This window comes from Solanum dulcamara, chromosome 8, assembly GCF_947179165.1.
Source record: "Solanum dulcamara chromosome 8, daSolDulc1.2, whole genome shotgun sequence".
Classification (NCBI taxonomy): domain Eukaryota; kingdom Viridiplantae; phylum Streptophyta; class Magnoliopsida; order Solanales; family Solanaceae; genus Solanum; species Solanum dulcamara.
In genome coordinates this window covers 56,902,413-56,925,011 of record NC_077244.1, presented here as the reverse complement: position 1 = coordinate 56,925,011, position 22,599 = coordinate 56,902,413, and the positions used below count along the sequence as shown (strand labels likewise).

Here is a 22,599-nt window from a genome sequence, read left to right as displayed (position 1 = left end):
CTTGGACTTGTAGATGGTTCATGTAGCAAAGACCAGTTCCCAAAATCAATGAGGAATCACTGGGAAAGGGTGTATGCCATTGTTCTTTCTTGACTGATGAACTCAGTGGCTAAGAATCTGCTTTGTGGGGTCATGTATGCATCTATAGTTCAAGTGTTGTGGCAGGACCTATTTGAGAGGTTCAACAAGATTGACGGTTCAAGAACCTATAATCTACACAAGGAAATTGCCACACTAACTCAAGGAACTTCTTCTGTTTCAGTCTATTTTTCAAGACTGAAGAATATATGGAAAGAGTTTGAAGCTCTAGTTCTAGCTCATGGTTGTGACTGTGAGAAATCAAGAAGTTTTGTATTACACTTACAAAAGTTAAAACTATTTTAGTTCCTTATGGGACTGAACAATTCATATGGAAAATGCAGAGGGCAAATCCTAATGATGAGTCCACTGCCAGTAGGTGTACATAGTAAAACATATAATGTGGTTGGTGAATTTCTTCTTCATTGTTCTTCATATTTAATATCCTCTTTGTATGGAGTTAATTCTGGTTCATTAAATCTCAGATTATATCACTCCTCACTAGAGTGTCTTACATATCTGCTCTTCATATGTCCAAATCATTTCAATCTCACTTTCCTCATTTTACCCTCCACGAAGGTTACTCCCTAGATATCCTTGTTCCTAATCTTATCGCTTCTTCTATGCTCACACATCCACCTTAACATCCTCATTTCTGTAATATGCATTTTCTGAACATAAGAGTTCTTGACTGATCAACATTCCACCCGTACAACAAAGTCAGTCTAACCACCATTCTACAGAACTTACCTTTAAGTTTTGGTGGTACCTTTTAATCACTCAAGAATCTGGAGGCAAGCCTGCTTCACCCACGCCGCACCAATACAATGTCTCATATCATCATCGATGTCCTCATTTCTCTGGATTACAGACCCAAGATACTTGAAATTATTTTTCTTGTGGATAACTGTAACGATTCATTATGTCGTTTTGTGCACTAGAGCTTTTTATTTCATAAAAGACTCATTTCATAAATTTTTAATGGATATTTTGAATTATTCGATAACTACAGTTATTTAATTGAGAGGTAACTTTAGATATTTTATTTAGTTGGTGGGATAAATTTATAATTTATTTAATATCCTATACCCCTTATTCCATATTTATTAAAATAATTTCATACATTAAGGGATAACATCAAAAGTGTCAGGCAGAGCACATAAGTTACGAAGCAGTTTTCATATCGAAAGCTTCAAAGGAAAGCCTCGAGAAGAAACCCAGGTTTGATTCTCTAAGTTATCGTATTCCTAGTGTTAATTATCATATTGGTAGCAATGTGGGGATGGTATATTATTAGACCGTAGGAACCAATTACGGGTGTACTTTTGGGTGCCATTAGATTGGATAAAATTAATGACACAATCATGAGTTAATGATGACCATGACAATTAAAGTTTGGTTATATTCTTAAAAGTTGCAAAAAAGGGATAATATGCTAATGTTCGTAATCTCATGTAATAGACTTTAGTGACTTTTATTATTTCCTTTTTTTCATAAGTTTGAGCTTCTGCATTATTGTCATATTTCATAAGTTGAACAACTGATATAAGTTGAGATTTGTATTGTTGTGGGTGCTACTAATGGGCCGTTTTGGATCGTGACAAACTTTGTATCAGAATATTTGGTTCGGTAATATCATCACAACAAGGACAAGTCTAGTAGAATCTTGCAGAAAGGTACGGAGCTGCCTTTACTTTTCTTTGAGAGGCTACACGACTTTAGAAAAACTCACTTCCTTCCTTCTTTCGTGTTATTACTTGAATCCAATTGGTATCTGGGTGATACAAATTGGTATCTAAACTTCTTCACTCTATTTTTTCAAATGTTCAGAATTAGAGCAATGGCAGCACCTAAGCCAACCATTAGGGTTGTAGCCAGAGGGGGAGTAGTGATAAGAGATCGTGGTAGAGGTCGCAGAAGAAAGGCCACCAGAGGCAGAGGTCAGGTAGTTGGGCAGCGTCTTCTGACTTCTTCGTGGAGAATTACATCTCCCGGATCTTGAGAAACAAGAGATGAGATGAGTTCCTGAATATAAAGCAAGGAAAGATGTGTGTTACTTCTGTTTGCGACCTGGGCTACGAAAAAATACATATCACTTGGGCTAGAGACGGAACAAATTTGGTAATATTTTGCAGCTATTCATTGGGTAGAACTATGTGGGCTATTTGGGTACGATCTTCTCGATAGGTATGTTGTATTCTAATAGTAGATCTAACAGACTTTCATGGTATGGTACTAGTGGTATATGGAAATGGATACGTCAATTGTCAAGTGCGAATACTAACTACTTAAGAAGTTATCAATTGTATCACATGCTCATATACTGAGATTCGATGTTGTATTCACAGTTGAGAAACCAACTAGTTTGTTACTACAGACGCTTAGGTTAAGATTGCTTATAAGAAAGATTCTAGTGGTAGATCTTTGATACGATTAATGTGTTTAGATTGTCGAGTGTATCCTGAGGATTCTAAATGAGGATCAGTGATTTCATCATAATCTCCAAGGGAGTAGATCGATATAAGAACAATAAGATTATGGATAATGGAAGTCCCAACGAGTAAACTTGGGTAAAGGCAATTGAATATTTTAGTAAAAAATTCATATAAAATTGGGTTAGTCCTTTGGATTTGATTGATATAGTTGGGTTTGAGGTGTCATTTCGATGACAAGGTTGACTTGTGGTGATGGAAAGGGCTACTGATCATGATGGTTACAAGAGTTTGTGATAGATTGTGATTGGGGTGCAACTATATGATAAGAATTTTTGGTTAAATAGTTTCAATATGGTAATAATGACTTGCGAGTATCTAAGGTTGTGGTTTGCTACTATTTGTGAGTAGCATGGTCGTATGGAAAGTTATAAGAGGTGTTGAGTCACTCCTCAAATAAAATTAAAAGGAGCTAGAGTCATAAATGGAAAAAATTAGTGAGATGTAGTTTAACCTTCACAAGGAGGCGAGAACAAGGATAGTTACTCTGATTGCAAGGCCAAAGATGTATCTTCAGAGAGAGTGGATAATTGAATTCAGAGACACGTGGTTCCATTTGTTTTGCTCTGGTTACGATGATAGTAGTATGTGTTATTTATATGGGTTAAAATTGTTGGATAAGATTTGAGAAAGAAGTCTACAGGCATTCAACTCGAGTGTGATGATAATTTTTTTGTGGTTTCGAGTTTTGTAATTGGTACAGTTGGATTTTTAACGAAGGATATAGTAAAGTCGATGAAGAGGCGAGCAATGATAAGCTAAAATACGTGAATTCAAAGATTTTCAAGGTATGAGATAATGTTAATAGATAAGGGAATTAGGTGAACGGTTGGAATCAGAATTCAAGTTTTTCATTGCGAGTTTACATTCGTGGTAGTATGTTTTGTCGAGATATGGATTGATAAAGTAAGAAATGATCGATCGCATCAGGTATGAAGCATTTAGAAAGAATTATGAATGGCTTGAATCATAAATTTGGTTACTTTTGATTGTTAAAGGACCTAAAGGAGGGTTTCACTTAAAATTTTGGTTTAGAGGATGAGGTAAAATATCATGGGTTGTTGATCAAAGGATAAGATTGGTAAACGAGTTAGCGAAAGAAACAAGAGTCTGGCATAGTAAAGAGTTCATGGTATTTGAAATTTGCATCATGGGAAGAATCTAAGAAAGTGAAGGAATAGGACATCTTGTATAGATCCTTGGTTCGGAGTGGAAGATTGTATGAATTTTGGCCTTTGAGTTCAGATATGACCATGCAATGTGAACTAGTTCGGCACAGATTTACTAGGGGTTTATCAACGACTTTTATGAAGTTTGGTTTTGATTTGAGTGGTAAGTAGTGATGTGTGAAAGATGTTACATTTTTATGTTGGTTTTGATTGTTTGAATTATGGTAGATGACTTATGAGTGCGCTATGGTATGGACCTCCAGTTCTACATGGTTATTGAGAATTTTGAGGGGATTGGAATTACTCTATTGATGGAACTACATAGACTGTTGTGATGTGCTATATAGACACTAGATGGTAAATAGAGGTTCTCTGCTCATAGTATACCTAATTATTGGGGTGACCAAGAATCTCTCTAAGTTTTGGCACGAGGTATATGATGATTTGATTCAAATTATTTTTACAGAGGCTCACAGTTCGAGGTACTCTATACATCCTGGTGCAACCAAGATGTATCGTGATCTGCAACAACATTTTTGGTGGAGTAAAATGAAGCGTGACATTGTTGATTTTGTTGCCCAATTTTTGAATTGTCAGCAAGTAACATATGCGCATCAGAGGCCTGGAGGGATGCTTCAGAGAATGCCCATTCCTGAATGGAAGTGGGAAAGAATTCAATGGATTTTGTGGTTGGTATTCTAAATATATTGGGTAAGTTTGATTCGATATGGGTGATTGTTGATAGGTTAACTAAGTCTGCACACTTCATTCTAGTTAAGGTGACTTATAATGCAGAAAAGTTAGCCAAACTTTATATTCGCGAGATTTTTTGATTGCATGGAGTTCTGATTTCCATCATTTCAGATAGAGGTATGCAATTTGCTTCTAACTTTTAAAGTACCTTGCAGTCTGAGGTAGGTACTAGATTGGATCTTAGTACCACATTTTGTCCTCAAATCGATAGGCAGTCTGAACAAACAATTCAAGTGCTAGAGGATATGCTTCGTGCGTGCATGATAGATTTTGGTGGTCATTGGGATCAGTTCTTATCCTTGCAGAGTTTTTGTACAATAATAACTATCATTCGAGTATTGATATGACTCCATTTGAGGCATTTTATAGGAGAAGATCTAGGTCCCCCATTGGTTGATTTGATGCATTTGAGGTGAGACCTTGGGGTACTGATCTTTTGAGGGAGTCATTAGAGAAAGTAAAATTTATTCAGGAGAAACTTGTAGCAGCTCAGAGCAGGCAGAAAGAGTATGCAGACCAAAAGATTAGGGACATGGAGTTTATGGAGGGAGAGCAAGTGTTTCTGAAGGTTTCACCCATGAAGGGTGTGGTGAGATTTGGTAAGCGAGGTAAGCTCAGTCCGAGTTATATTGGGCCTTTTGTTGTCCTTAAGCGTGTTGGAGAGGTGGCCTATGAATTGTCCTTACCTCCAGGTTTTTCTGGAGTCCATACAGTGTTTCATGTGTCTATGCTAAAGAAATATAATGATGGTGATGGAAACTAAATTATTCGTTGGGATTCAGTCTTACTTGATAAGAATTTATCCTATGAGGAGGAGCCTGTAGAGTTCGCAAGTTGAGGTCAAGGGAGATTGCATCTGTGAAGGTCCAATGGAAGAATCATCTGATTGAGGAGTCCACTTGGGAGGCTGAGGCGGATATGTATGGAAGATATCCATATCTGTTAGCCGAGTCAGGTACCCTTTTCTACCCTCGTTCTTCTTTTGACCGTTTGGGGACGAACAGTGGGTAAATTGGTATCTGTTGCAATGAACCATTAGGTCATTTTGAGTACTAGAGCTTTTTATTTCATAAAAGACTCATTCCGTAAATTTTTAATGGGTATTTTGAACTATTTGATATCTACGGTTATTTAGTTGAGGGGTAACTTTAGATATTTAATTTAGTTGGTTGCTAAATTTATAATTTATTTAATATCTTATACCACTTATCCACATTTATTAAAATAAGTTAATAGGATTTCATACATTAAGGGATAACATCAAAAGTGTCGGGCAAAGGAGAGCACATAAGTTACAAAGCAGTTTTCATATCGAAAGCTTCAAAGGAAACTCTCGATAAGAAACCCAAGTTTGATTCTCTAACTTATCATATTCCTAGTGTTAATTATCATATTGGTAGCAATGTAGGGATGGTATATTATTAGACCGTAGGAACCAATTACGGGTGTAGTTTTGGGTGCCATTAGATTGGATAAAATTAATGATACAATCACGAGTTAATGATGGCCATGACAATTAAAGTTTGGTTATATTCTTAAAAGTTGCAAAAAGGGATAGCATGTTAATGTTCGTAACGTTAGGTAATAGAATTTAGTGACTTTTGTTATTTTTTTTCATAATTTTGAGCTTCCGTATTATTGTCATATTTCATAAGTTGAACAACTGATATAAGTTGAGATTTGTATTATTGGTTCGCCCACCTAAAAGGTTAAGTGTGGGTGTCACTCATGGCCCGTTTTGGATCGTGACAATAACTTATATGTAAACACTTCCACGTCTGCTTCATGCATTGCATCATTGAATTTTTACTCTAAATACTCTATTTTGATCCTGCTCAATCTAAACTTATTAGACTCCAAAGTTTATCTCCACACCTCCAACCTAGCATTAACCCCATTGTGTTTCTCATTAATCAATACTATGTCATCCACAAATACATATATTAAGACACCTCATCTTGAATAGTTTGCGCCAATTCATTGATCATCAAGGCAAATAGGAACAGGCTAAGAATTGATCCTTCGTGTAACCTCATCTCAAATGAAAAGTGCTCTTAGTCTTCTCCCACTGTTCTAACTCGAGATTTGGCTCCATGATACATGTTCTTCATTGCCCTAATATAAGCCATTGGTACACCTCTAGCCTTCAAGAATCTCCAGAGGACTTCACTTTGTCGTAGACCTTTTCAAGGTCAATGAACACCATATGTAAGTCTCTTTTTCTTTTCCTATATTTCTCCGCCAGTCTCCCCATAAGACGGGATAGCTTTTGTAGTAGATTGTGTAGGCATGAATTCGAACTGGTTCTCGAAAATGGATAAACCCGTTCTTACCCCCATCTCCACCACTCTCTTAGAAACTTCCATAGTGTGGCTTAGTAATTTGATTCTCCTGTAATTTTATAATTTTGGATTTCACCCTTGTTCTTATATAAGAAAATCATTGTACTCCACCTTAATTTTTTGGGCATTTATGTCATCTTAAAAAAAATATTAAACACACCAGTTAACCACTTCATACATGCCTTGTTTGTGTTCTTTCAAAACTCCACTAAAATCTCATCTGGTTTGGTCTCTCTTCTCCAGCACATCCTACTAACGCATACTTAATCTCTTCAACCTTAATATACTAAAGTACCCAAAATCCCAATATTTCTCAAAGTACTCCAGATCACCTAGCAAAATGTCCCTGTCCCTTTCTTCATTCAATAGTCTATGAAACTAAGCTTGTCATCTTCTCTTAATAATAGTCTCTTCTACCAATACCTTATCTTTGTCATCCTTGATGCCCTTCACTTTATCCAAGTAATGAATTTAATTTTCAATTGACAGACAATGAGAATAAATTAAGCTAATTAGTTTATTTTTGTTAAATTAAGTTAATTCATTGGGAACACGACAGTTTGCCAAGCATCATCATTAGGGCGAGCAAGTGCTGAGATTCTTGTTCCTGCTCAAGTTTTGTCGGTTGTGTCTTTGTCATATAGGCACAATTTAATTGGATATACCCTAATCGTCCACATGTTTTGCATAAATATCTGCTCCTTCATTGAAAAGCTTTTGTTTATGTCATCATATAGCTAGTGATGTGGGTTTTAGCTATGGTTTTCATTGGGACTTCAATGCAGATACGAGCATATCTTCCCTGAAGGTTGCTGAGGTACAAGTATCAATTTTAAGAAGCCGACCAAGCTTAGTTTCAATCTTAGATAAAATGGCTGTATCATAGATTTCTGCGGGAAGCTCTGGTAGTCGAACAAACATAGTGCTATAAATTAGGCTGCCATTATTTAGTTGATAAAAATCCATTGATAAACCAGGGCCCGTTGTGAAGAGCTTTTATCATACTTCCTTCCTTAAGAAATCTAACTATGGAGTAGTCAAATCCTAAATCAATCAACAGTAATTCCTTGGAAACCTTCCAAAGATCAGTCAACTTGGATTTTATATATTGATGACTCATACGCTTCCCAAAGAATTTCCAAGAAAGATGCAACCTGTTCTTGTCTTCAGGAGTTAGGGTGATAGTGTCGTCATCATCAACGCCTCCACCAGAATTGTTTGCCATCTGCAACCTATTGGAAAAAAGTTCTATACTTGCATTGACAGTCCCCGCTATGGAAGAGTACGGTGTGAGTAATTTTTGTTTGAAGGATGTTTCAGATAGTGTTGTATCTAGATTCATAGGTGTTACATCTATACAGGGCTGGGAAACAACATCGAGGGATGGGGATGTGATCATCGTAATCTCCGGCGTTTGCTGGTGCATTTTAAGTGTTAAAATTGACAAGAAGATAGAAGTAATGAATAGTGTCACGCATGCTAGCCTCACAAGAAGGCTTTTCAAGAATCCTAAAACTCCATGGGATAATGTTGTTATCTCTAAATATTGATTCATCATCCACCTGGAAGTGCATCCTTAATGGATGGAAAAACATGTAATAATGCTACCTCCTGGGTCTTCAATATTGGTTGTTCAGTTAACTTTTGGCATGATATTTGGATACCTTACTATAATAACATTAGAAGTTGTATTCAAGGTCCTCTAAACTGTTGTTAAGATCAAAGACCTTTTCAATAATTGTGTTTGGAATTTTAATAGATTATCCTTCTCCTTACCCCAGGCTCTCATTTTTGCTATACAAAATACTTATGTCCCTAGTACAAGCTCCGTTAATGATAAACTCGTGTGGTGTCTAACTTCAGATGATCTATTCACAACAAAATTTGCTTACAAGCTCTTAAGACTCCAAAGATGACAGCTTTGTTCAACAGAATAACAATAACTTCAACTGGATTTGGAAGATTAAGGCTCCAAATGAGATCAATTTTTCATTTGACTTCTCCGCGGGTACAACAGATTACCTACTAAACAATATTTTAACTGTATTAGACGGAGTATAAGGATTTTGCTTGTTCCTCTGGTGCTTGCAAATGAGGCAGTGTGGGCAGTTTACAATGAAAATTTTAACATAGTAGTAATTTGATAACAACCAACGCTACAATGTATACAAGGAACAATACTATTCCTTGTAATAGTGCTACTTAAGCTTCTTTGCAAATAATATTATCCAGTTAAACAAAAAAAAAACTTCTAGTTTTATGTCACTTGCTCCAACCCATAATTTGCATAACTATTAATCTCTCAATACTCAAAGATCCATCAAAAGAATGCGTTAGTATCATAATTATCTATAATATACATATTTTTCATAAAGTATTTTCTGCCAACCGAACACACCAGAAAACATTCTTTTAGAAGATATATTAATCATGGAAAATGACTTCCCTCATACCAAATACACCATGTTGATGCTTTTCCAAACAAAAGAAGATGGCAACTGTCTGCTAGTTTCCAACACCACCACCCCCCCCCCCCCAAAAAAAAAAAAAATAATAATCTGTTTTATTAACCAAAGGTTCAAGCATTTGTGTCCACCAGCGCCAGTCAATCCAGTAAACAGGTATAGAAGATCACAAAGAAAACAAGGATGGTAGAGTAACACATGTTCAGTTCTAAAACTTGGCATGTACTGATCAATAGCCAAAAGGAGCTATGGGAAGACCCTACTTTGATTGCAAGTCACCCGATGAAATTGCAGGTGCATCCAATTTGCCAGAAGTAACCACCTCCATTGTCTTGTAGAATTCCTCAGGGAGAGGACCAGGGCGGTGCAGAGGAACGTGTTTTGGTACTGGAGCATCATTTTCAATCACTTCACATTCATAATCATCGGGAACACCCCAAGGTTTCCACTCTGCATAACAAAATAATTTTTATAATTAAGGTATTGGCATAGCAAAGTTAGTTATTCAAAGCTTTAAAGGGAAGTATAATACCAAATATCTTTCAGCAGCCCCAATTGACAAAAGAACTCCAACTCAAGGAATTGATAAGTCCGTCAAATTTCGCTGTCACAATCTTATATCCAGTCACTCCCAATTACCCAATCAGAATCTTATATCAAACACCCAAATACTTCCTTGATAGTCTTGATTTTTAAGGAGCAATGGTACTAGGAGTGTTCAGACCATTATGTCTATTTGGCAGATCTTATAAAATGATGGGTATCATGGCAAAGATCTTCAATGAAAGGAAAAATGGTGATTGAGAAAATAATCATAGGTACTCAGAATGCACTCATCCAAGGAAGACAAATACTATATGCTTTACTTGTCACAAAAGGATTTAAACTTGAAAATGACAAAAGAGAAGCGGGAGTTGCGAGCAATTTGGACTTGTAGAAACCTTATGACTATGTAAATCGGTATTTACTAATAAAGATTAAGCAACTAATGGGCTATGAGAAGATAGGGATAAAAACTTGTATATCTACTATCGGTCTTCCAACCTCATAAACGGATCCCCATAATGTTACTTCCCTTTACAGAGGCGATTGAGACGAAGTGATCCCTTATCACATTTTTGGTTTTCATTGGTGATGGAAGTTCTTAAGCAGAATGCAGTGTAAAATTGTGGGATTGGGATAAGCTTCTAAATTGGTAGCGTATGTAAATATAGTAGAGATTTCCCACACTATATATGCAGGTGATGCTCTCACTCTAAGCGGACTCATGAATATCAAATAAAGTATCTTAGAGTGGTGCTATTCATATTTGAAGCAGTCTCTGGCCCACATATTAATTTGGCTAAAAGCAGTTCCAATGAGGTTAGAAATACTATTCAAGATCTATAAAGAATGATGGTGTTAATGACGAGTTTGACGGAAATTATCTTTCTGGAAAGCAGTGTAAGCATGGCATAGTTTTACTGCAAGTTTGGACCAAAACCATCTTCCCTGAAAACAGTACTTATCCCCAGGAAGAACTGTCATCTTAATAAATTGTGTGTTGGATGGATTAGTTATATACTTAAATGTCACTATTATACAAGCCATAGAGCGTGGAGAAGCAGCTAGACTAAAATGAGAGGAAATTGTGTCATCTTAATAAATTGTGTGTTGGATGGATTAGTTATATACTTAAATGTCACTATTATACAAGCCATAGAGCGTGGAGAAGCAGCTAGACTAAAATGAGAGGAAATTGTTTAATTAATTCTTTTCCGAAAATACAAGATGCATCTGGTGAAATGGCCGTCAGTAATTAAATCTAAAGGGAATGGGGAACTAGCGGTGAAGACTTTGGGAGCACAAAAGAAAATTTTACTTTTCAAATAGCTAAGGAGGATTCAAAGTGAGGAAGAGCAGTGGAAAATATAATCTGAACAAAGTAAGGCATGTAGAGCTAATTGTTCACTTAATAGAGGTGAGCATAAAACCAAATAACCAACCAAACCGAAAATTTCTGTTTCTCTATTTTGGTTTTTAGGTGCATTTGGCCAGTTCACAGTACATGTTTTTTTTTCATAATTTCGTTTTCAAAGTCTCTTTATATTTCAAAACCTTCCTTCGGTGCTTCCAACTTTCAGCCCAAAATCAAATGCCCACATCGAAAACCAAATCCATAATGTTCATAGGGTTCATTCTATAGTGCAAATCATGAACAAAATCAGAGATGCGGCACTGAAGAAGGTCGAGGGAAAGAAATATTCCATAGGACAAGAGTTCACTGTCTGCCATTTTGAGAGTATTTCAGGTTCTTCTGTTATTTACCCTTAGAGAAAGTAAGAACTCATTTTCTTCTTTAGCATTTCTCAAATTCTTTTGAACTTCTCTTTGTCCTTAAAGATTTACGAGAAAGTGGAAAAAGATGCAAGGTGTGGGCACTTGGGTATTCTAGAAAAACATGCTCTGTGCTTTGCGCCTCTGCTACGCTGGCCAAAGACACTATCCTACCAGTTGCCACTACTCCAAGTCGCTGCTTCATTTTCCCTTTTTTTTAATTATGAGACCCATTTTTGGTCTAAGATAATACTTGATTCGACAGGCCTAAAACCGATTAAACTGAACCGAACATGGAAAAAAAAAACAAATGTTATCAAAACGAACCAAAGCAACCGACGCCCACCCCCAACACTTAACCGATAACAAAGTCTTATGGAGTGGCACCATGAAAACAAACCAGTAATTATCTTTTAATTATCTGTTAACTTGGTAAAACTGAAAGTAGGAAAAAGCAAAAAGGCGGGATTATGGCAGGACATGGATAAAACAGTCAACATGGACAAAGTTGTTCCCTGATATATAGTCTTAATTTAAATAATGGAGCCACAATTGCAGAATGCAGAAATGGAATGGATAGAGCATACAACTCAGAAGAAACTTTCAAGACAAAGAGGTGGAAAGGGTGACACAAAATTTGAGTAAACAGGTGGCTAAGATAATTGACTTCAGACTTAGACAATATGTGTTTAGGGGCAAGGCCAGAGGACAGATTCACTGTGAGTTTTTGCTAAAAGGGCCTAAAAATGCATGGATAAAGAAAGAATCTGGAACACAAAAGCACCCCCTAAGGTGGCTTGCTTTGGTTGGATAACCATGAACAGACTTGCTTAACTCAAGACAATCTGCAGAAGAGAGGATTCACCTTATGCAATAGAAGTATATTCGAACTGGCAATAGATGTTATATGTTTGAAAATGTCTAAGAGAACCAAAACATTTGTTTTAGCATTGAACTCAAATTTGACGGATACGGTGTCACTTAAACCTTTTGGAATACAACAGGGGAATTTGAAACACCCTGACGAAGTTTCTACTCAGTCGAGAGGGACAAAGGATCACGTAGCAGCTAAAAACTTTGTATAAGACAGTTCCTATGTGCAACAGTTGGACAGTGTGGCAGGAGAAAAATGAAGACGCTTGAAGGAAATGCAACAACAGCTTTCTGTTTCAGATACAGAAGCTTGCAGTTTTTGAAATTTTAGCGGTACATGAGAAATGTATATGATTTTGATGCTATGTTGATTTGCTAGACTCTTGGCATATTTAAAAAGACTCTATCCAACTTATTCTGCAAAGCTTTTGGGCACCCACTTGGTACTATTATTATTAACAAAAGTATCTATTAAAATTTTAAATTTATATTTAAAAAAAAAAAGTAAAACTCCCATCAATAGTGGACCACCACATCCTCACTCTCCATTCCTGTTATTCTTTTCGACATGCCACAAAGAAATAAACACAAATTTTAAACAGAAGTTGAAGGAAAGAGAGCATATAATCTGTTTAGAACATAAGTAGCTCTATCTCTGCAGGGAAGGAGAAGGACAAAGGATTTCTTTCTTCAAAAAATTTAGCTCTGTAGAAGACGAAGTGGATAGATTTCTGGTCTTCCAGATCCAGTTACAGTGTGAGACTCACTTAAATTCCAACAATATTTTTCCAGAAGAAGCTGCTAAATCAATCAGGTTAATTACCAGTTTCCGGAGTGTAAGCATGGTGGTTTTTGTTTCAATAACTTTCTCTAAAATAAAGAAAGGAAAAATATGAAAAACAAGGAAAGAGAAAGAGAAAACATAGATCCAATGAAGGTCTGCCAGAAAGCGTGAGCAAAGTAGATGTCTATGTACTGGGCATTTCCAAAAGAAGAAAGAGGTTGTTGATATTGGATATAAGGCAGTGTGCATTGCTGAAAGAACAATCTCTTAGCACTTGCATATTTTAGTAAGGCTGCCTTACTGTAACAAAATCATACTTGTGTCGGAACATGATTCCTAAGGAATCTGCCTTATTCAAGGTAATTGTCTAATTTGTTGCATTTGCCAAATGCATATTAAATAATAACCTAATAGACCACACCATATTCTAACACTCATCTTTTTGTACAAAACTAATTCCAAAGGAATTGCTCTTAAAAGATGAGACAAATCCTTGAACTTCCAAATACTCAGAGAAGAGAGAACAAATGCAAGGAGAAAGTTATTTTACTGGGAGACAGGATGGACTCCTTGTTCTCTCCCACAATCTGAGCCCAAATGAATTCTAGAACATCTAAGGTAGTTTATTGAGTAGAGTGAACCTTTTCAAGAAAAAGTATTCTTGACTAGATTGAAATTCAATCAAAATTGACAGTGTGGAAATTCAACTTCATGAAATTCATTCATACATTGCTTAAAAAGAAAAGATCAATCTCAAAGTTACCAAGTTCAAAAAAATAAAAAAGGATCAATATTGTCTGGAGTGTAATTTTTTAATCAAGCAGTCAAGGCTCCATTTATAGCAGGGCGAATACTCACTACTACTACTAGTTGAAGGCTCGATAGGTACATTTTACTTGTCTTGAGTAATATCGCCCGAGCTTTGTCCAAATTAATCAGCATTATAATCACACTCATCTTATTAGGTTTTGGGGGCCAACATTCACTCTCATATAATATCACTGGTATCATAACCATTCTATAAAAGCAATTTTTTCCCTTCTGACAAAATTAAAACTTCAATTTTCCTTGCCTCCGATCACTAATTCACAAAGCAGATACAATTTAGAAAAAAACGAAATCGAAAGGAATAATTTAAGATTACGCTATACGAACCGTTCATGTGACCAATGAGCTTAAGTTCATCCTGGGCTTCCTCGATGAGCTCTTCAACCTGACCACAACCAAGGCGTTTCTCGATCAGTTCCGACTCCTGTTCCTCCACGCAGACATTGAGGCGGTGGCGGGTGAAGCTCTCCACTGCCTTCCGGTATCCTTCGTCCTCAGGTACAGACTTGATCTCTTCTAGGGTTTTCCTGTACAGATTTATCAGAACTTCCCTTGCATTTGGGACTACCTCCAAACCAACTATACCTGTTGTTTCCTTCACATTCGCCATCATCATCAATGGCCTTGCTAACCTCCGTAGAAACATTTTTCTTCTCTGTCTTCCACTCTCTCAGCTCCTATTCGATTTGGCTTTCACAGAAAAGCCTGCTCGAAGCTCACAAAGATGGCGAAGGAAAATGATTTAACTGGTTGAAAGAGCAGACTTGATTAAGAGCATGTTTGGATGATTTATTTTATATTGCTTATAAATTAAAAATAAATAAGTAAGTGCAGATTTCACTGGGTTATTGTTGTTGTTGCAAGTAAGTGCAGCTCAACTTATTTTTTTATACTTGTAAGCTGTTTTCAACTTATAAGCTGCTTAAAATAACACCATCTAAACAAATCTAATTATTTATTGAAACTTATTTTAAGCACAAAATGACTTTAACTTGGTCACCCAAACATCCAAAAAAGCTGAAAACAGCTTATAAGTCAATCCAAATGGGCTCTTAAGGGAAGGATTACACAAATCTCATAGTGTTAAAAGAGTTAATTACATTTTATCCTTATTTTTTTAAAATTACAAGATTTTCTTAAATTTGGTGAAATTCGGATACATCCTAAAACAACCTGATACATCATATAAAGTGATGTATTCGACAGATACATTGCATAAAGTGATGTATCAGATAGTTATATCGCGGGCATAATACATAAATTGACCATAAACTTGGCTTCAAATTTTAAGTATGACCTCTAACTTTCATAGTGCACAAATAGGTACTTTAACTATCCATTTTTTAAACAAAAAAAACACTCGAATCCAACCTGGTAAATCGCGTGATCGAGACGCAATTCAAGCACGTCAAGTGTAATTTTTGAGGCCCACAACAGTAAAAAAAGCGAAAATGGCAATTTTACCCTTAATGAATCCCTTTTCTTTAATTTTTTTTAATTATAAAATACGTGTAATTTTTTTAATTATGTGGAAGCCACTAAGTTGCTCAAAAATCCACATGGGAGCGTTTGTATATCACGTTTTTTGGCTGTTGGATTCAGGTGTTTTTTATTTAAAAAATGGATAGTTATAGTGTTTATTTGTGCACTATGAAAGTTGGAAGTCATACTTAAAATTTGAAGTCAAGTTTAGAGGCTAATTTATGTATTATGCCTTACATCGTGTAAAGTGATGTATCCGAATGATATATCGCGTAAAGTGATGTATCCGACATCCCGATGTCGGATACATTACTTAAAGTAATGTATTTGATCAATACATTACGTAAAATGATGTATCCGAGAATAGAAGATAGTAGGGATTTTTGTATTTTTTTAAATTGTAGAAAATGTTAAAAAATATAATAAAATAAGTTGTGTATTTAACTAATTTTTTCTTAATTAAGATGTTAGACTTGTAGCATTGGATCAGAGGAATTGGGTTTGCCCAACTTTTACAATATATTGGGGGTAGGAATTCGGGGTCATTAACACTTGCGCCTTTATTCTGTGTTGATCTTTGACTAATTCCCCTCATAATTTTAAAAAAGGGAGAATAATTTAAAATATTTTTAAATTATATTAACTTGAATAAAAATTATTTATATTAATAATTTGGTCTAAAACATCTCTTTCGTCAATTATTTAGTTCAAAATGTCTTAATTTTAACTTCTTAGCGTGGATATTGAAGGAATTGATTGAAACTTTAGCATGGGCTCATGAACACACACCCTTGGCCAATTTGATTCGTTGTGACAATAGTCCCCAATGTGGTGACTGTGAGACCTATGGAATTCACACACAAGACACGAATTCCTCAAGTTGGAGCTAGACTTGATGTTTTATGACCACCTTGTGTCTTTTATTTTCTCGATAGTCGAACGAAGTCACCCATGTCCACGTTGAAGCAGTACTCAGACAAGTGTGGTGCTTCGTTGTTGACTTTCGATGATCTTGATTCCCTCCTTCTTAACAGACTTTTGTTATGGCCTTGTTCTCTTCTATCATTCGGGAGTAATGATTTTGGCACCTCGATCCATCCACTCGTGGGGCCTTTCGTTGAGACATAAGGTTGATACCTTTCTTTCAATGGTTTAAAGTTGTATTACATGCATTTTTTATAACTCTAGCCGATCGACCCTATGTATGTGGGTGGAACAAATTGATTATCTATGATTCTAATTTTACCTGATGTGAACATCTACCCATGTTGTTGCTAAGAATCCCAGTAGATTCTCTTTTATTTTTAAGAGATGTACTCGAGCTTCTGGGTTTGATACTCTTGGTAAAAGCTTTCACTATCCACTCGTTATAACATGCCAAATTTTTTTAAGCTAAGACATGAATCATTCTTCATATGCGTATAGAGTCGTATCGGGTGATTCTTAATTGTGAATAGGTGTTAAGGTCAATTCTTTAGTGTGGGAATAGATTTAGAGATGAATTAAGGTCATAAGAATCCTCTAGCACAAAGTTGAGTTAAAGGTTTCCTTACCGATTGAGTTTTGATATAAGATTTTACTTGAGGAAATTTCAAACGATCATATCTCTTAAAATATGAAGAGTTAGGTAGCCCATAACCTATCAAATTAAAGGTCTATGAATCATCTTTCCAACACCACCAAGTTTGCATTAATTAGAATTTAGAGTAAACGTTATGCCCATTTTAGTGAAGCCTATCAGGCAGTCATTATTTTACGGTCGGCATTACGAAGTACGAACGATGAAGTGTTCCACAGCCCGTGAAGCCTTCTATGAAAGCTTGATGTGATATTTTTTCAGAAACTTTATGCATGTATTCAAGGGTTATTTTGGTCCTCTCCCAAGCTATTTAGCCCTATTCAAAGTCATTTTTGAGTGTTTTGAAGGAGTATATCATTCACCTAACTAGTTTTCCTCTCATAATCATCAATCTAAACATCCTCGTTTTAAACAATTCTTCAAAATCCACCTATGGTTCCTCTACTCCATCAAAACCCTAAATCTTTAAAGTCAAAAAAATTAAGAATCGAGAGAAACTTTCCATCCAAGGTTTTTCCAATTTCTTAAACTCTAAGAACTCCATAAAAAAGTTTTTTTTTCTCAAGATCAAGCACCAAGATTCAAAGATCAAAAATTTTAGGCTCAAGAAAAATCAAATCTCCACTAAAGTTTCTAGTCCAATAGCTTCATAATCAGGTATGTAAGGCTACTTAGAGTATTAGACTAAGTTCTTCCTCGCTCCCTACATCTAAATTTAGTCAGTAAGATTTAAACCTAGGGTTTTTACCCTAAGTTCTTGAGTTTTGAATGAATCTTGATTTCCTTTTCATTGAATTTTGAATGTTATCATTGAGAATGTATTTTCTTTTGCGTCTCTAATCCTTAAAAGTGTTGTTCATGCTTATTCTACCACATGAACTCTATTTAGCTAAGAATTATTGAAAGCTTTTGCATAACTATTTTTCAGGCATTATTTTCTAAATCAAAGAAAGTTCAAGCATTTTAAGTCATCATTGAAAAAAGTTTTAAGGAAACCTAAATGGTTCTAAATGCATTATTTGTATTGAGAAAAGCTAGCTATTTTAAAGAAAGCATAAATAGTTTCATAAGAAGTTTCAGTCAATAAAGTAAAGTTCTATATAACTTTAAAGAAGTACTTTTGTAAGACCCCAAAAATTGAAAAGCTCAAACGACGAGTTAAAGAGAGAAAATTGTGAACAATTTGAGGTTGAGGCTCGACCAAAGGACTTGGCGACTCACCAAATTGCAAAGGAGCTCGACAAAAAGTTCTAAGAAATTGATCAGTAAACAGAAAAGGTTGGCGAGAAGGTTGCATGGTTGGCGACTCGCCGAGATGAATTAGCGAGACAATCTTCCTCGCCAAAACTTTCAGGAAAGTGTGAGGGAATGGTATCTTCAGCAAGCTAGGTGAACTCGCCAAATTTTTCAAGAGATTTCTAATCAGACTGAGGAAAAATTTGGCGAGCTAGGCCAAAGGATCAATCACTCGCTGACCGGGAAGGCGAGTTCGAACAACCTTGCCAACTGATCCCCGACAGATTTTTAATGAGGGTATTTCTATCCTTTTTGACTAGTTTAATTCCTAGACTACATTGTTTTAAGCCTAATTCTAAACCTATAATGCCCAAACCCTTCAAATTTCTCCCATTCTCTCTTCAATCACTAATTATAATAATTCTCTCTCTAAAAAATCCTCTCAAATTCTTTCAAACTAAGGCTCCAAAGTTTCAAGTCTCCTATTCAGGTTTCAAGCTAGATTTCTTCCATCTATGTTTAGAATTCATCTATGGATTCTTTTCATCCATGGAGTTCCAAGGGTTTTCTCTCTCTTTCAATTGACTCCATATTCAATGATTTTAGGGTTTTCATGAGAATACATTGGGTCAATTCAATTATGATTTCTTTCAATGTTAATGATTCAATTATGCATGTTTAAGTTGAATTGCATGTTTTAAACTAAGTTTTCATGGACCTATGTATTATGTTATTTTCAAAGTATGAATTGATGAAGTTATGTTTATAGATTTATGAAGGATTTATGAATAGTTTATGATATTGATGAATTATATTTTCAAATACGTTCTCAGGCAAGTATAAAGGTTGTGAAGGTTTTCTCACAAACTTATGTTAAAGATGGTGAAAGATTTCCGCACCGACTCAAGGATTCATAAAGATGAACAATTTTTCTCATTCGTGTATAAATCACCATGTTAATGGGCTACTCTTATGATTATTTTAATTATGATGTATGATTGATATTTATTATTATATTTTTTAATAATGTTAATGACTATGATTTATAAATTGTGTTGGGATATTAACAATGCACCGAGAGGACTTTGAGGTGGGGTTCGGTCTGAAAGCTCAAGAGCGACCCAAGGGAACTCTAGTAGCAACCTCTAGTCCCTAACTACATTTCTCACGTAGGTTTGCCTTTATGGCCTAGTAGTGGATCCACAAATATCTCAAGTTTAAGATGTTCTCACAAAGTCTACCTTGATAAGTAGCCTCTCTCTTTTAGGTGTGGGAGTAACACCGAATTTTATGTTATAGCTCACGTGGTCTTAAATGTCGGTTAAAGGTTATATCCTACAAAAGAACAATATTTTATTATGAGCCCTTATGATGATTTTAAATAATGCATTGGCCATATGTTATGACTTTGATTTCAAATCTCATGCTTTTAAATGATTTTTGGTCTTGCATCACATGTGTTATGCTCATCATTTTATCCTGTCTACATTATACACATTTTTTACGTACTTAGTATATTTTATGTACTAACTCATACTTTTTGCCTATATTGTATCATAATGTAGGGTCTGACAATCATCATGCTCATTCTCTCGCTCCTAGCTAGAGTTGTTACTACTTTTCCTTGGTGAGCCCTCATGTTTCGAGAACGTGACATTATGACTTTTCTTATGTTTCATGAATTTGATTCTTATATTTTGGTGAGCTAGGAACATTTCCTAAGCCTCATCTAATAGAAGTAGAGGCATGTTTAGAGGGTCATGAGAATATATATCCCCCTATTTTGAGATTTTTCTTTTGCCTTATGTTTTCATTGATGTTCTTTTTACCTTATGAATGCGATGAATGCTAAGAGGTTTGGCTAGAGTCCCTCAAAATTCCGATCATTGTGTCATGCATAAAGTCAAGCTTGGGTCATGACAAACTTGGTATTAGATCACAAGGTTGAAGGTATCCTAGAAAGTCTAACATGTCACTTCAAGTAGAGTCTTGTTTAGGAGTGTGAAGAGCGCCACATCTATAACCATGAGGCTACAAGGCATTTAGGAAACTTTACTTATTTCATCACTCTTATGTTATGTGATAGAGTTGAACTATAAGACTTTTCGTTCTAATACTTGTTCTTTGTAATTATAGAATCATACCTCTATGAAGGATTCCTATGAAAAGGAACACCGAGGAGGAGCAACAAGCTCCAAATGACCCTTTGAATTAACAATTCTCTCATGCAGAGTTTTGAGTCATTTTTCCAAGTACTTGATCAGGCCTTAGCGGCTCAAGCCAATCGATAGGTAGTTGCTCCCACAAACCCAAATACAGATACGACTACCACAAAAGTTCGTGATTTCATGAGTATGAGTCCCCTGGAGTTTCATGGTTCAAAGATGGACGAGGATCCACAAGAATTTATTGAAAGCATTCTCGAGATCGTGGAGATTATATGGGTAAGTCTGGTGGAAATGACGGAGTTAACCATTTATCAATTAAAAGGAGCTGCTAGAATTTGGTTTGATCTTTCCGTGAGCGGGTCAGAGAAGTATTTCATATTGCTTGGGAAGAGATCAAATAGGTGTTTCTTGACCATTTCTTTCTCCTTGAGCTAAAAGAGGCTAAAATTCAAGAGTTTATCAACTTGAATCAAGGGAATATGGGTGCAAAATTGTATGCCCTCAAGTTCACGCAATTGTCAAAATATGCCTTGTTCATGGTATTCGACCCTAGAGCTCGCATGACCAAATTTGTATCGGGTGTTTCAACTTGGTGTCCCAAGAATGTAAAATCACCATGCTAATCCTGGAGATGGATATCTCAAGGATCATGACTCATGTCGATCAAATTAAAGATGAAAATCTTAGAGAGAAGGCAAGGGAGCCCAAAAGGGCAAGGAAAAATAGTGGTGACTTTTCACACTCTAGGTTCAAAAATGGTGGTGGTCCTCAATTTAGCCAAAAGTACTCTAGTAAAAATTCTTCAAACACTCCGACTCCAAAGTTAGAAAAGGATAGGGTGTCTAACCCTAAGGTTTAAGAAGGAGCCCCAAGCAGTCAAGCTATCCTTGCATGTAAGAAGTATGGAAGAAACATAGGGGAGAATTCTTGGTGGGATCAGGTGCGTGCTATAGGTATGGCAAATCGGGTCACCATACAAAAAGGTATAGAGGTGGTGGTCGACCCAAGTCTCAGACTCAGGCTACGGGTCGTCTAGTTCAGCAGGGTACTACTACAGGTTCCGATGGCAGTCAGTGCCAAAATTGATTCTGTGCTCTTTAGACTAGGCAGGACTTAGAGGAGTCTCCCGATGTGGTTACCGGTATGTTACATGTCTTTTACTTTATTGCTTATGCCATGCTTGATCTAGGAGCAAATTTGTATTTTTTTTATTCCTTATCTTGCTATGAAATTTGATGTTACCCTCGAAACCTTGTTATAAACTTTTTCAGTCTATACCCTCGTTGGTGGGTCAGTTTTGGCTAAGAGAGTCTATAGAAATTGTCAGGTCTCTACTTTTTATAAACAACTTCATGTGAACTTGTATATCTTGATATAACTAATTTTGATGTTATCCTTGGTATGGATTAGCTTCATGCATGTACATTTCCATATGTTGCAGAACCCGTGCAGTTAAGTTTCAGTTTCCAAATGAGCCACTCCTAAAATGGAATGATGGTAATTTCATGTTTAAAGATCGATTCATCTCATGCCTTAAAGCTCAAAAAATAATTTTCAAGGGTTGCATCTATCATCTAGTACGGGTTAGGGATACAAATTCCAAGTTCCCACTCTTGAATCAGTTTCACTTATTAATGGGTTTCTAGAAGTGTTTCTTGATGATCTCTCCAGTATCCCTCCAGAAAGGAAGATATACTTCGGTATTAATCTTCTTCCCAATACCCAACTATCTCTATTCCTCCTTATCTAATGGCTCTGGTAGAACTAAAAGAGGTTAAGGATTAGTTAAAGAACTTGTTGGATAAGTGTGTCATTAGGTTGAGTATCTCTCCATGAAGTACTTTGATTCTCTTTGTCAGGAAAAAAGATAGTTCCCTTTGAATGTGTATTGACTACCGGCAACTGAACAAGGTCACTATTAAGAATAAGTATCCCATCCCAAAGATTGATGAGTTGTTCGATCAACTTCAAGGTGTAACCCACTTTTCAAAGACTGATCTTCGATCGAGTTATTATCAACTCCGAGTGAGACAA

At 36.0% G+C, this 22,599-nt stretch overlaps 1 protein-coding gene across 1 annotated transcript; it reads right to left on the bottom strand.

Annotated features, from left to right (window-relative positions):
- Positions 1–9,171: 9,171 nt before the first annotated feature.
- On the bottom strand, positions 9,172–14,870 carry LOC129900477 (probable NADH dehydrogenase [ubiquinone] 1 alpha subcomplex subunit 5, mitochondrial). Its single transcript, XM_055975461.1, has 2 exons — positions 14,428–14,870; positions 9,172–9,749 (listed from the first exon to the last, which is right to left on the bottom strand). Exons 1-2 carry the CDS (start codon positions 14,744–14,746, stop codon positions 9,559–9,561), a joined length of 510 nt encoding a protein of 169 aa, XP_055831436.1. The 5' UTR covers positions 14,747–14,870; the 3' UTR covers positions 9,172–9,558.
- Positions 14,871–22,599: the final 7,729 nt, after the last annotated feature.

Bases quoted from the DNA above. Each gene is read 5' to 3' on its own strand.
- LOC129900477 (XM_055975461.1), bottom strand. From the start codon at position 14,746: ATGTTTCTACGGAGGTTAGCAAGGCCATTGATGATGATGGCGAATGTG. The intron at 9,750-14,427 runs GTTCGTATAGCG...TTTGTTATGCAG, and splicing joins GCTCATTGGTCACATGAACG to AGTGGAAACCTTGGGGTGTT.